This window comes from Asparagus officinalis, chromosome 2 (assembly GCF_001876935.1).
Source record: "Asparagus officinalis chromosome 2, Aspof.V1, whole genome shotgun sequence".
Classification (NCBI taxonomy): Eukaryota; Viridiplantae; Streptophyta; class Magnoliopsida; order Asparagales; family Asparagaceae; genus Asparagus; species Asparagus officinalis.
Genome location: NC_033795.1, coordinates 60,309,794 through 60,324,365, shown reverse-complemented (window position 1 = coordinate 60,324,365; position 14,572 = coordinate 60,309,794). Strand labels below are relative to the sequence as shown.

The window sequence follows — 14,572 nt, the reverse complement described above, 5'->3', positions numbered from 1 at the left end:
ATGTCGTGCTCCTGGGGTACTACCTGAGACAAGAGATTCAACGAGTTCCAAAGGCAACTCAATGCCTTAAAGCACTAACAAAACATGAATAAACTGGGGGTGGTCAGGCCGTACCCTATTGAGTGGGAAACGATCCCCTATCTGGCAAAATTCAAACCCATTAGTTTGGTACAATTTGATGGTAAGGGCTCCCCTTCACATCACATCTACTACTTTATGGCTCAGACCGGATTCCTCACCGGGAATGATGCCATCCTTACCCGACTATTCATCGGCACCCTCAAAGATGTAGTCTTCAAATGGTTCCGCAAGTTAGAACCAGGCTCTATCAAGTCACGGGCTGATGCGGAAAAACTCTTCCTAGCCCGCTTCTTCGATGATGATACCGAGGTGTCGATGGCCACCCTCCTCACCGAGAAGCAAAAGAAGTCGGAGTCAATCAATGACTTCGTAAAGAGGTTCAGGAACCGATTAGTTCATTGCCGAGACCAAGTCTCCGAAGCGACATTGATTAAGATGTGCCGCAACAACCTTTCAATCCTTATTCTGTCCAAGGTTAGCACTGTAGAAACCCGAACCTGGAAAGAACTCGTTCGCCAGGGCGAACAGGTCGAGAATATGATCAAGAGGCTCGAGGCCAAGGAGTCTTACCCCAAAAAGGGACCTACAGAACCAGGCACGCCAAAGAATCCTCCTCGAGCTAGAGGAAAAGAGATCATGGCCGTTAACGTTGACTCCGCTCCGGCGCCCAAACCGACCCAAAGGCCGAAACCTAGGGCATTAGAACAACGTCCCCCGAGGCAATACGACTTCAGGGATAACCAAGTGGTAGCAACCCTCGACATGCTCCTCAAGAGCAATATGATTAAGCTGCCGGAAGTAACCAAGCCTGAGGAGGCAAACAAAATCGATGAACCGGGCTACTACGTGTATCACAGGTTCCTCGGCCACCATACCTCCAAATGCTATATCCTCAAGGATAAGCGTCAAGCCCTATACGATGTAGGAGTTGTAAAAAAGGAGAGGGTACAGAAATAGGTGACCACAAATATGATCACTCTGAGTTTTGGAAGAGATCTCCCAGAGGTTCAAGCACCGGCGGGGGTAGTTCCCATCCCCAAAGCAATGCTGAAGATCACTAAAGATGATCCTCACAATCAACAAGGAAAAGGTTTAGTACCCTAAACCTTATCGTCGGGGCAAGTGATGTGGGGACTGTTTGTGTCAAAAGTTTCCTTTTCCATTGTTTTCAAACCTGTTACACCGTTTATCGATTACAAGTTCAAACTAAAAAGAGAGTTGATCTTTTTATAAGATCTTCTTACAACGAAAAATAAAGATTACAACTTTATCAAACAAAACGCAGCAGTAGTTTATCTCCCGCTGCTTTGCGTGGGATCTTTGCCTGTGCCGGGGACGCGTTAGTCCGTGGACCACCACAGACCAAAGCCGATCGACAATATAATTACGCTCTTGTTTCACGAAGGAAACAATTGCGGAAGCGACAATCACGACCAAGCGAGATTGTGGCTCTTCTCGAGATTAAAACCAAGTTTAATCCGGAGGAAAGAAGGGAAAAGAATCACAAACCTTTCGAAGGGGCTTTCTTTATGAAAGTATTCGCCAAGCTCTGATGATTCTCCTCTGAAATTCGTGGTTGACTGGTCAATTTGACAGCACCTCGCCTTCTTAATCTCAGATCTCCGATCCCCTGGTGACTCGAAACTATGCGAGTCAGCTCCTGGTGACTCGGAACTGTGCGAGTCAGCTCCTGGTGACTCGAAACTGTGCGAGTCAGCTCCTGGTGACTCGGAACTGTACGAGTCAGCTCCTGGTGACTCGGAACTATGCGAGTCAGCTCCTGGTGACTCGGAACTGTGCGAGTCAGCTCCTGGTGACTCGGAACTGTGCGAGCTTCGTTATTCTTCCAGCTTCCTTGTTTTGCGTATGCTTCGTCACCTTGCTGATTTTGGATGAATTCCTTTGACTTGGATAATAACATTTATCGTCTTTTCCTTGTCTTGCACTGTGTTTGAGGGCCTATGGGCAATTTTTAATGCCTATAGATACCCCCTCCAAAGTATTTCAGTCTCGTTTCTTTTATAGAGGAGCCTGAAATACTTTGGATATGATAGGCTATATTTGCAGAAGGACCTGTCATGGGTTTCATTTCTTGACTCCTTCAGCCCTCAATCTATTCAGAGTTCTGTCGAATAGATGAAGTTTTTACGGCTCTGCGTTTATCGTCTGACCGCTGTTGAAATCTTGAAACTAAACGGCGTCGTTGATTTGACGTTGAGTTGACCCTCGTTGTTGGGGAATTCCCATCTGGTGACACCTTGACAGACGTTGACCAAAAGTCATGCATTTGAAGCAGAGAGGACCAGTTTATACTCGTATACTCTTAGGAGTTCTGAAAGTTAGTTTAGCCTCATATACTTATCGGAGGTCGCCGGGTTATCTTTAAGAATATTGTATACGATATTCTCCAGGAACTTCCCGTCGAGGGTGGGAAATAGTTTAAACTCGTATACCCATTGGAGTTCAAATATGGATATTGTATACCAAGGACCAAAATACCCAAAAGACTCGGAACTGGCGAGGCAGCTTTGCGGTGACTCGGCTTTTGCGAGTCAGTTGGTGGTGACTCGGCTTTTGCGAGTCAGTTGGTGGTGACTCGGCTTTTGCGAGTCAGTTGGTGGTGACTCGGCTTTTGCGAGTCAGTTGGTGGTGACTCGGCTTTTGCGAGTCAGTTGGTGGTGACTCGGCTTTTGCGAGTCAGCTGGTGGTGACTCGGCTTTTGCGAGTCACCTTCGGGCGGTACTTTAAAAGAACGACTGTTCTTCTTCTTCATTCGTTTCGATTTTTTTCTCTGTTCGAAAATTTCTCTCTTCCCTCCTTTATTCCTCTTTTCAAATCCTTCAGCTTCTTCCAGCCTTCCTCATTTGATTTGTGAGCTCGACTAGAATCTTGAAGCCTCAGTTTGGGGACTTAGGGTTTTGATTTGAATCTTGAAGGGGATTTGCGACGTGGGTTCGTCATCTCTGTTCTTGATCGGATTTTAGGTATGCCTCGTTCTTTATATCTTCAATTCGAACCCATTTAACTTTTTGAACTTCGGTTATAGAGTTTTAGCCGAAACCATAGCTTTTCTGATTTGGGGGAAACACCAAGACTGATTTCTTGTGTGATGACCGACCATTTGGGGGTTCAGTTTTAGGTTTTCCTGCTCCATCAATTGGTTCTTGATTTCGGGTTCTTGAATGGTTGGTTGGTCTTGGAATAAAATCTCACAATTGAGCCCATACATGCCCGGTGTCTAACATTCTGGTTTGAAACCTCTGGCTCAGGGATTCTGGACCTCTTCATGTAGTCGACCCTTTGATGGGGGTTCACTTTGAGTTGGAATGCTTAAGTTTTGATTCTTAAGTCCTGGTCTTTGAATTCGGTTATGGGTGAAAACCCCAAAACATAGGTTTCTAACTTTGGTTGATGACCGAGTACCCAATGTTGAACTGCGACTGATTTTAGACTTGATCTGACATCCTAATTTCACATGCGGTTATGGCCAGAAGTTTTATTCTGTAAACACGTCGTGGTTTATTGTTGGCCCCGCAGGCGGCTTTAACCAATTCCCTGAAATTCTGGCTTAATTTGTTGCATGATGGGTCGTGGGTTGAAACTGTATCGGTATCGAGTCCACTACTTAAGTCTGATCGGAGCACCATTTTATCTTTCATTAATCTGACATTTCTCCATTTTCCGTAATTGTCCTGATAATTCTCTCTGCAGATATGTCGCCTAAGAGATCTTGCGTTATTCGAGGCCGTTCCTCGACTCAGTCGCCTGAGCCGGCGCCATTTAGCTGCACAGGTATATTTATCACCGCCTCTTTCATTCATACATTTGAGATATCATGCTGCATTTTGCATCCCCGCTTTGTTCTCCTTTGTGAGGCAATTGGGAAGAGCCGCCACTCTCCTTCGTGGGGGTGGACGCTTTACTAGTCATGTTTTGCTTGGTCAAGACATGGCTGAACTATCTTGGGGCGATTTCTCGCTGTACTATACTCCGAGGGGCGGATATATTGTCGTGTTATTCATGCGACAGTATATCCCGTGCTTCGTATGTATAGTGTGGCTTTAATCGTCTCACCTAGATAAACCATCATGAATATGTACCTGGTATGATATCCTCGCTTTGCTCTCCTTTGTGAGACAATTGAGAAGAGCCGCCACTCTCCTTCGTTGGGAGTGGACGCTTCGCAAGTCGTGTTTTACTTAGTCAAGACACGTCTTAGTATGACATGGGGCGATCTCATGTTGTGTTACATCACATAGGCTTAGGTATATCACCGTGTCATTCGCACGTTAATATGCTTTGTCATTTGCGTGCGCAATATAATTGAGATCGTCTCACCATTTACAAGGTCGTGACTCTATCTCACAATTTGTGAGTTGAGTTCGACGCCTGTACCATTTTTAACATAGGCGTTAATGATTATACCTGATAAATGTGCATTGTTTTCTTAGTTGATTTTCTCTCGAGGGAATTCAATGCTCATTCAGTGGAGGGTCGATGTAGTGAGGCTTATGCCTTTACCGATGAGCCCATCCCTGTTCCAGTAATTCCTCCATTTGCTCCGGACGTATCGGAGGAGCTTCCTCGGTTAGTAAGGAAAGGAGAACGCCAGAGTTTAAGGCAACTTATCACAGATGCGCCGTTAGTGAAGGATCCGAGTTCTACGTATCCGCTAAGAAAGCCAGACTATTTGTTTGGGGATTCTATTGAAGATCCCGCCTCTGTTTTTCTTGGTTCTGAGCAATGGCTGCATCATGACGACGGTGGCTATCTATATCTTCCTCCGATTCCTCGCCACCGTTCCCTTGCCGAGCTTCGATGCCAAGCTCTTCATCGGGAGATGTCGTGGAGGCTAACAGAAGAACACGAGCGCATTCACTGTGGTTATATTACCCGCGGTACGGTCAATTCGAGTAATCGGAATCGGATTACAGGTTTGCATCCAGGGATTACTGGACTGAGTGACCCACCCAAGGATGAGGTCTTCACTGTTGCGAACACTGTGAGGAATCGGCTTGCGGCTTTGGGCCGAGAGATGCCGGTAGCCGGTCATCGATGTTATGGCTGGATACACTCATCGGATAAACTATGGTGGACCCGTTTGAGCCACTACATCTTGGATCGATTCGGTGAAGACCTGAAGGCTAGTGGCTTATATGCAGCCGTTCGTGCTACCACTTATGGACTGGCTATGAGTGTTCCTCACTTTTTGGCGCTGCTGGAATTCTACAATCCTGACGCCAATACGTTTCTAACTAAACATGGTGAATTAGGATTAGCGTTGCACGAGATGCATAAAATCTCCGGTCTTCCAATGGGGAACATGATTTATCAGGAATACTTCCCCTCTACTAAGGAACTGCAGCAACTGAAGTCGCGGACTCCCAACCGTTATAATACCTTCTGGGACCTTGTTTGTCATTATCACATTGCTCTTGCAGGTATCGATCCTTTATCCAAGAAATCGCGACCGCAAATCAGTTTGAAAAAGTTCTCGGACTATCTTTTCAAGAATACGGACAGCATTCAGAATGAACCGATTCGTGTGTTATCGCCGCTGACTACTCTCGAAGTGAATGAGCTCATTGAGAAGTCAAACGCTCAATCTTATACTACGGCTGGCGTTGAGGATGGTTTTGCTGCCGGGACAAAGTTTCGAACTTTCTTGTGGCATGGAGTCAAACCGATCCAACGGCATGGAGTCAAACCGATCCAGCCCATGACATTACTTGCTGGGTTTCTTGCTCTGTGGTTAAAAAAATGTGTAGTACCATACCAGTCTTGTGACGTACTTTCCCCCGAAGTGTTGTTTCCAGCGGTTCTGCTTGCTCATCGGAAAAGCTTGTGTCTTCTTCCGGCAATAACCGCGGGTATTTGCAGAGGGCTACGCCAGGTGGTAAACGGATTTAGTCAAGAGAACACGCCACCTACTCAGATTCCTCTCTCAAAAGTGGAGCTACCTTATACCTATTTAATGGCTTGGTTAGTGCTCCATCGATCCGATATGATGGGGGCGCCGTCTTCGGTGGATCCTTCCCTTCCCTTTCTTCAAGTAATAGAGAAATGTAAGTGGAAAGGACGAGGTTTTGCTGATGTTAGGAAGCAGCTTCAGAATCATAAATGCTGGGTCTTCCCTACTTGCTTTCCACGATTTTCAGGTCAGTATGGCGATTCGTTGGTAGATGTAGAAAAGCCAGGTACTGGTCGGACTCTTCTTGATTCCGGCTGTTTCGATTGGTTGGTTAACATTCGGCCGGGCTATGTGGTCTTTCGAGTTCGAAATCATTGTTACATAGAGCCCTATTTGCCGTGTCGGTTTGCTAATCAATTTGGTTACGATCAGATTTATGTTGGAAACCCAAACCAACGGCTCCAGACCCGTGGAGGTTTAGTGGATGGGGCTCGAGCGTGGCTTTGGAATATTACTGGTTGCACTGGTGCCAAATTTAGTCTCCCTGGTGTTGAGCGCAAGTTAGAGCTGACTTTTCTACAATGCCGGTGGCTTTTGGCAGCCAATGAACATGTGCCAGTTCAAACGATTACCGAGTCCACCGACGAAGAAGCTACTCGAGTTGCTACTCGGATGGTATATGAGTCTGAGCTTGAGAAGAGAAAGAAGGATCTTGTGGGTCTTCCTAACCATCCACAGCAAAAGGAGCCAACTATGGAACCTCAGGTTGAGGGTGGTGCAGAGCTTGGTGGCGATGGTGGAGAAGAAGTACCGGAAACAGGTGTGTTAGATCCTTATTCTTTAGAGTTATTTGAATTAGCAATTGCTGAAAGGACTCGCCGCTCTCAACTATCCAAATCTTCACCTCATGTAAAGAGGCCAAAGATGCAAGTCTTGTTCACCTATCCTAACAAGATGTCGGTTGAAATCCCAGGTGTATTTTCTGAGGAGGAGAGAGAAGAGTCCGGCCTACTTCCTCAGACGCGGTCTCGTTCTGCAGATCAGGTTACTCCAAGGCGTGAATTGCGCTCTAAATTTTCAGAGGAGAGGCTAACTGAAGAGGGACGCCCGGCTAAACGCAAGAAGTTGACTTCTAAGCGGAGGAGCAATCCTGAAACGATGCCCTCGACTCAAGGTGTTACCGTTGAGAGGGGTGAGTACCTCTTTGTATAGCTCCTTCCGATATACGTTGAGCTTTCGAACTTAAACAATTTTCGTATTTTGCAGGAGGAGATTTCCCAAGCGACTTTGTCTTTGACGCCTCTTCGCCCGATCTTGATTTCTCGACACCAATTCCGGGAATCAGGCCAGAAGAGGGTACAGGCGCAGAGACCAACGTTCTCGGCGAGACCGAGGTGGGTCATGACATCGAGGCAGGTTTGACCGAGCATGCTGAGAGTCCAGGTATTCTAAAAACCAGTAGCGCCTCTTTCGGATGGCGGGCAATGACCGATGGAGAATTCGTATCCCCGCTAACTGTTTCTCTGCTTCTTACTCTGTTAGAAAAGCTACAAGAGGTGGATCGAAGCGAACAGGTGCCGGAATCCAACATTGCCGTTGAAGGTAAAATTTTGTTATATGGTCTGGCGAGTTGGAACGACTATATTTTGACCCTCGCACCTTTTTACAGATACGGTAATAGAGGGTCAAGGTGAAGAGGAGGATTCCCAAAACGCATCTTTTGAAGAAGAGGATCTGGCTTCGCGTGAACCGGTGTCGGCTTCCGACGATATGTTGCTGGATGATATGTTGCGTGAACAAGCCCAATACGAGGCCGTTGACCCGATAATCACCGCTGACTCACCCGCACGTAAGATTCTTCTTCGCATGCTTTATTTATTCGTGGTTCCTTAGCCACTCATCGGCAGATTCAAATCGTAGGACCAGTCATAACGACTGATGCAACTACTCCTAACGGGAAATCTGGTGAATCTGAGGGTCTTGATTTCTTGCTTTTGGCAGGAATTGTTATTGACGCTCGGTCATCAGACTTTCCGCAACAACCTCCGGTTTCTTTGGGAACACCGACTACCACGCCTGCTGCAACTGAGAGTTTGCCTGTGAGACCACCTGAAGTGGTTGATGCTTCAACAGTTATTACACCTGTGCCACCCCCAGCGACATGCGAAATTGAGCGGCGAGAGGCGGGGGTAGTGCATTCGGTCGCAGAGAGCTCTTCAGGGGCTGGTAAATCTCGTGTGTTATCTTTTTCTTTCATATATTTTTGACTTGTCATTTCTGAATATTCATGATTTTGCGTTTTCTTCTTCTTCTTTTCTAGGATCGTCATCTCAGCTTCGCGCGCGCGTTGATGCTTTATTGTCTGATGACGACCCAGATAAGCTCCTCGTCTGCTTGGAAGTTGGCAATTTTCTCAATTTCGTAGAGTCACTGATCGGTAAACTTCTGGAGAAGAGACTCCCTTTCGGTGATTTTCGCCCGATCCTTGAGCGCAAAATAGCCTTAATAAAGGATATTGTCTCCCTTGACATCGCTGAAGCTTTGACCGACGATGTAAATCAATTTGAGCGTAGGTTTGTGAAACTCCAGGAACTCCAATCTATTGGTGTCTCTGGGTATGTTGCTGCGCAAATGGAGGCTCGTATGCAGACATGGCGTGAATCTCGAGAATCGATCGAAATTGGGATTCAGGCGCAGCGAAAACGGGTCGACCAAGCGGAGGCAGTTCTTTCCGAAAGATCGGCTCATTTACGTGGAATTGACTCGTCGTTAGCCTCTGTTGATGTCGAAATAGCGGAGCTTGAGCGAAAGCTGGTGGAGGTGAAGCAGCGAAGAACTATTCTGGAGGTGACCAAGGCTGGGGAGGAGCATAGCAAGGCCGTGATATCCAGCAAAGTGATGCTCTCGAGGGAAAGATTAGCCAGGATGGAGGAAGAAGCCGCGCAACTCTTATCTGCATCTGAGGACTCCTTCAAAACCGAGCTGCAGCGTGAGCTTGAACGTGCTTATGCTGAAGAGTTAATCAAGCTTGAGCAAGAAATCATTAGTCTAAAATACAATGTAAAATGATTGTGACTGCTGTATCCGAACTTTTTTTTTTGTTAATGACATGCGTGTTTTGTTGAGTGCGCTTTTTATTCTTATTATGATTTCTCATTCTTTTTAGAACAATCAACCGTAATACTTGTAGGATTTTTGGCAAATCCTCAGCCGTCAACGGATTTGGTATGCCTTTACCGACTACCGTTTGAATCGGGCTAGCTTGTGAATTATCTAGGTCCGTTCCACAAGTAACGTTGTGCTAAAGGGATGAACCCCTTTAGACTTAATGCTACGAATTTGAATACGTAGACTTGGTCATTTTCTTACGGTAAAAGACAAACCGGCGGCGCGTATTAGGTGCCGACTCATCCCTGCTTAGGCTTCAGGATCAAATTCCCCAGACTAGAATTCTGGTGTCTTTTTCAATCGGTGAAAGACTAAACCGGCAACGTGTGTCAGACGTTGACTTATCCCTTCTTAGGATTCGGGATAAAATTCCCCGTACCTATGCGGTACGGATTTTGGGAGTTGAAAATATAGCATCCTTTTATAGGACAAAAAACGAACCAGATACTGAAGAGGATGAATTTTATATTCTTTCTTCAGTCCTTCTTTTGAGGGAGAAGTGAACCCGATATCAAAGAAGCAGAATTTTATATTCTATCCTTGGTATGTAGAAGAAACTAAAAGTGGGATCTCCACTTCAAGAATCGGTGAGATGAAACTAAGAATGGGATCTCCATCCTGAGAATCGAGAGGATTCAGTTAACCCCAACTTTTATAGTCTAGGTTATCTGATCCGGGAATAAGTTTTCTTGTTTATCAAGATGAAATTCAAACTCCAACCCTAACTTTTATAGGTTTGGCCGGAGAAACAGACATGAAGTGTCTTCGTTTTATCGAAGAGAAATCCAATCTTGGCCAGAATGACTTGCTAGTTGGACCAAAAAGGAGGATATTTGAGACGACTCTAACTTTTATAGGTTTGGTCGTTCAAGTAGAGCGAGGGCCTTCGTTCACCGAAGGGGGAAGGCAACTTGAGAGTAGGAATGTGAGTATCAATCATAGTGGCAGTCAGACTTGGCCCAAGGAATTTAGGCCTGTTGTAAACTGATCTGATAATGAGGGATACTAAGAATTTTCTTGTGAGGAAAGATTGGTTCTAACAAGTAATCAAATCTCATCTCACAAAAGATTGTTTAGACGATTACAGCAGGGGTTCCCTATAACCAGGTTTGAATTATTTTAGAGAACAGCTGGTTGTTTCCGGGTTATCCTTAAGAATATCGTATATGGTATTCTCCAGAAACTTCCCGTCAATAATGAATTCTGAATGTACTAAGGGTAGTACTTTTTCATAAATTTGCCATTTATTGGCATCATGAGCCGGTCGCCATCCTTGGTAACTAGGCGATATGCGCCACTCGAGTAGACTGTCTCTACTACGAATGGTCCGTCCCATTTGGGTTCAAATTTACCTTTCTTCTTGGAGTTAAGGATCATAGGCCGTCTTTCAGTTAAGACTAAATCTCCTTCCTTAAAACTCCGTTGTCGAACCTTCTTATGGAAAGCACGGGATATTCTGGCGTGGTAGAACTCAATATGTTGCTGAGCTTCTAAGCGCTTTTCGTCAAGCATCTCGAGTTCTTCGAGGCGTTTCTGATGTTGCTCTTCGGTCGTCATCCGGGTTGCGAGAGAGATTCGAAGAGATGGGATTTGTATTTCTAACGGAAGGACGGCTTCACACTCGTACACTAAAGAATATGGGGTTGCTCCTGTCGGCGTACGTACTGTGGTACGATAGGCCCATAGAGCCGCGCCAAGCTTGTCGTCCCAATCTCGTTTATTAGTCTTCACGAGTTTTGACAATAGTTTTATGATAGTCTTATTGAAAGCTTCAGCCAATCCATTCGCTGTGGGATTGTAAGCCGTTGACGAGATATCTTGAATTTTAAACTTCTCGCAAAACCTGATAAAGGCGTTGCTGACAAACTGAGGACCGTTGTCATGTATGATTCGTCTTGGGACACCATGCCGGTAGATAATATGGTGTTTGATGAATGCGATGACATTGCTTGTTTTAACTTCTCTGAGTGGGACCGCTTCAGCCCATTTGGAGAAGTAGTCAGTAATTGCTAAGATGAACCGGTCACCTTTGATCGACGGGGGATTTATAGGACCGACGATGTCCATTCCCCAAGTTTCAAACGTCCATGATGTGACCGACGGATGCAAATACTCCGGTGGTTGGTGCATATAATTCGCGTGTATTTGACACTCATGACATTTTCGGGCGTGTGCAACTGCGTCAGTCATTATATGAGGCCAGAAGTATCCCATTCTTCTGATGCGGTCATAAAGTTTGGGACCGGGTTGGTGTGCGCCACAAACCCCTTCGTGCGCTTCCTTGAGGACTTCCTTCGCCTCCTTAGCCGATAAACAACGTAGCAGTAAACCATCATACCCCCTGCGATATAGCGTTCGACTCTCCATGTTATAGTAAAATCTTGCCGCCCTTCGTCGGATTGAATCCCTCTCTTTCACATCTTCCGGTAGGATTCCATGTAGGATATAATCGATGATAGGGAAACGCCAATCTCGGGGTTCAAGCTCGAGTTGAGTTGAATATACCTCTTGAACATCCCCTTCCTTATCCTCTTCATCATGAATTGGCACGAAGAGTTGATGAGTTCTCACCGTAACGGACTGTTCCGTTTCGGGCGGCTGTGCCAGGGACACGGCTAATGCTGCCAGCGCATCTGCGTACGTGTTTTGCAGGCGTGGAATATATTCGATGAAGAATCTTTCAAACGATTCTGCCATCTCAACAGCTACCTTGTGGTATGGTATCAAATCCTGATTTCTGACTTCATACTCTCCCTGAACTTGTTTAACTATTAGTTGAGAATCACCGAAGGCTTCGAGATACTCAACCCCCAGCTCTTTAGCAAAGCTGAGCCCAATAAGTAACGCATTATATTCGGCTACATTGTTTGAGCACGGCCTGGTTAGTGAGTAAGCTCGAGGTATCACATGTTTTCCTGGGGAGACTAAGACGACTCCAACTCCGGAGGAAATCTTAGAAGATCCAGGAGCACTTGCTACATTGGCCGCTCGAGAAGCACCATCAAAGTATAAACGCCATACTTGTTGACAAGAGGTTGCGTTAACTTCATGGGTTTCATCCGGTAGATCGTCATATATCTCGGGCGTATCCGTAGTTGGGTTAGCTGCCAAGAGATCACATATGGCTTGTCCTTTTACCGACTTCTGTTGCTTAAAGTGCAGGTCATATAGGGACAAGAGCAAAGCCCATTTTGCCAAGCGCCAATTCATGAAAGCGGGCTGTGTCATGAATACTCGGACTGGGTTAACTTTAGAGATAACGTAAATAGTCTGTCCTACTAGGTAATGCCGCATCTTTTGTATCGCGAATACCAAGGCAAGACATTCCCTTTCGATCATGGGATATCGGGATTCAGCACCTATCAAGGTCCGACTTAGATAATATACCGCCTGCTCACGACCGTTATCGTCATCTTGCGCAAGTAATGCACTTAATGAGTGGCTCGTCGCCTTGATATAAATCAAGAACGGTTTACCCGATTTCGGTGCAACGAGTACAGGAGACTTTGAGAGATATTCTTTAATACTCTCGAATGCCTTTTGACACGCATCATCCCATACGAACGACACGCCTTTCTTTGTGAGTTTGGAGAATGGCTGACACTTTCCTAAAAGGTTCGAGATGAACCGACGGATATAAGCTAATCGCCCTTGCAATCCTCGGAGCTCCTTGAGATTTCTCGGAGGTTGTAATTCATTAATCGCCTTGACTTTATCAGGATCGATTCGGATACCGGTTGTAGTGACGACAAATCCCAGAAACTTACCACTTGACATTCCAAGGAAAGACTTGGTGGGATTCATCTTTAACTGGTGAGTTCGCATAAGCTCGAACATAGTCTTTAGATCCTTGAGATGATCGTTTTTATTACGGCTCTTCACTACTAAATCGTCGACATAGCATTCGATGGTTTTACGGAGGTGTTCTTGAAAAATCTTAGACATAGCCCGTTGATAAGTGGCGCCCGCATTCTTTAACCCAAAAGGCATCACTGTATAGCAGAACACTCCAAGAGGTGTCCTGAATGCAGTATGTTTTTCATCTTCTGGGTGCATCTTGATTTGATTGTAACCCGAGAACCCGTCCATAAAGGACATCCTCTCAAACCCACATGTGTTATCAATAATAACATCTGTGATAGGGAGAGGGAAATCATCTTTCGGACACGCATTATTCAAGTCTCTGAAGTCAATGCATATCCTTATCTTCCCGTTCTTCTTGAGGACCGGAACAATATTCGCGAGCCAATCCGGATGTTGTTCTTCACGGATGAAACCAGAATCGATTAATTTTTTAACCTCTTCTTCAATTGCTTCCATGATTTGTGGGCGGAACCGTCTCTGCTGCTGCTTAACAGGCTTTGCATCCGGTTTGATATTAAGGCGGTGGGCTGCTACGTTCGGATCAAGCCCTGGCATATCTTCGTAATTCCAAGCAAAAACATCTATGAATTCTCTGACGAGGGAAATTAAGTCCTCTTTTTCCTCTGTTGGAAGACTATCACTTATAAATATTGGCTTTGGATTCGTCTCATCACCCATATTTATCTGGAACACTTTGTCTTCGGTAGGAGGTTCTCTTTGCTCAAATCGTTCTCCATACTGTATATTTAGATGATGAATCCAGGGATCCTCCCAAGCCGGTAGTTGATCATCTTCTTGCGTAGTGGAAGGGTTGACTGTGGTCATATTCGACATCAGACTTTTGAATGCGTCACCCAGGCTGACATCTGAATCCCAACTGGACGAGTCGGATGAATATCCCTCTTGATTTGTTAGGTGATCTATGATTTGCCAACAACACTCGTCGTCAGAAGCATAACCTAGACCCCTTTTATAACTATAATAATTATAGGACTTTCCTTCTGGTACATAGGCCATACGAGGTGGAACTCGTGGGCCTCGACCAAAACAGAGACCTTCTTCAAGCGCAAAATTATATCCCCATTTTTCCATGTAATCACGCGCTTGATGACTATATCTAGATGAATGAAGACCGGACCTCTCCTCATTTTTATGTTCCTCTGGGGGGAGATATGATGGTGGGGATATTTCCCCTTTGCCGAACACCAACTCTTTTTCACCCCCTGCTTTCGCAGGAATGACAAAGGTTGTTCCAAACGAGTCTTGGAAACGTTTTTTCGTGAAGCAAGATGACTGAAGCGGCATATGTATGTCGGGATTATCGTACAACTCCTGCACGACATTAGTCAAACACGGTAAGTACGCTAAATCGTCATTTATTACTTCTTCGGCAAGTTGCCAGTTACAACTACCGTCTGACGATTCGCCATCGTCAAAACCGATTACAAAGGGTACAATGTCATTTAGTACAAAACCGCCATTGTAATCAAATCCTGTCTCTATGTCGTGTCAGATTCAGCGCCGTAAAGAAGGGAATCGGTAAAGTAA

At 45.5% G+C, this 14,572-nt stretch overlaps 1 protein-coding gene across 1 annotated transcript; it reads left to right on the top strand.

The window, feature by feature from the left end:
• On the top strand, nt 217–1,038 carry LOC109831236. Its single transcript, XM_020398571.1, has one exon. The coding sequence runs from the start codon at nt 217–219 to the stop codon at nt 1,036–1,038; it is 822 nt and encodes a 273-aa protein (XP_020254160.1).

Bases quoted from the DNA above. Each gene is read 5' to 3' on its own strand.
- LOC109831236 (XM_020398571.1), top strand. From the start codon at position 217: ATGGCTCAGACCGGATTCCTCACCGGGAATGATGCCATCCTTACCCGA.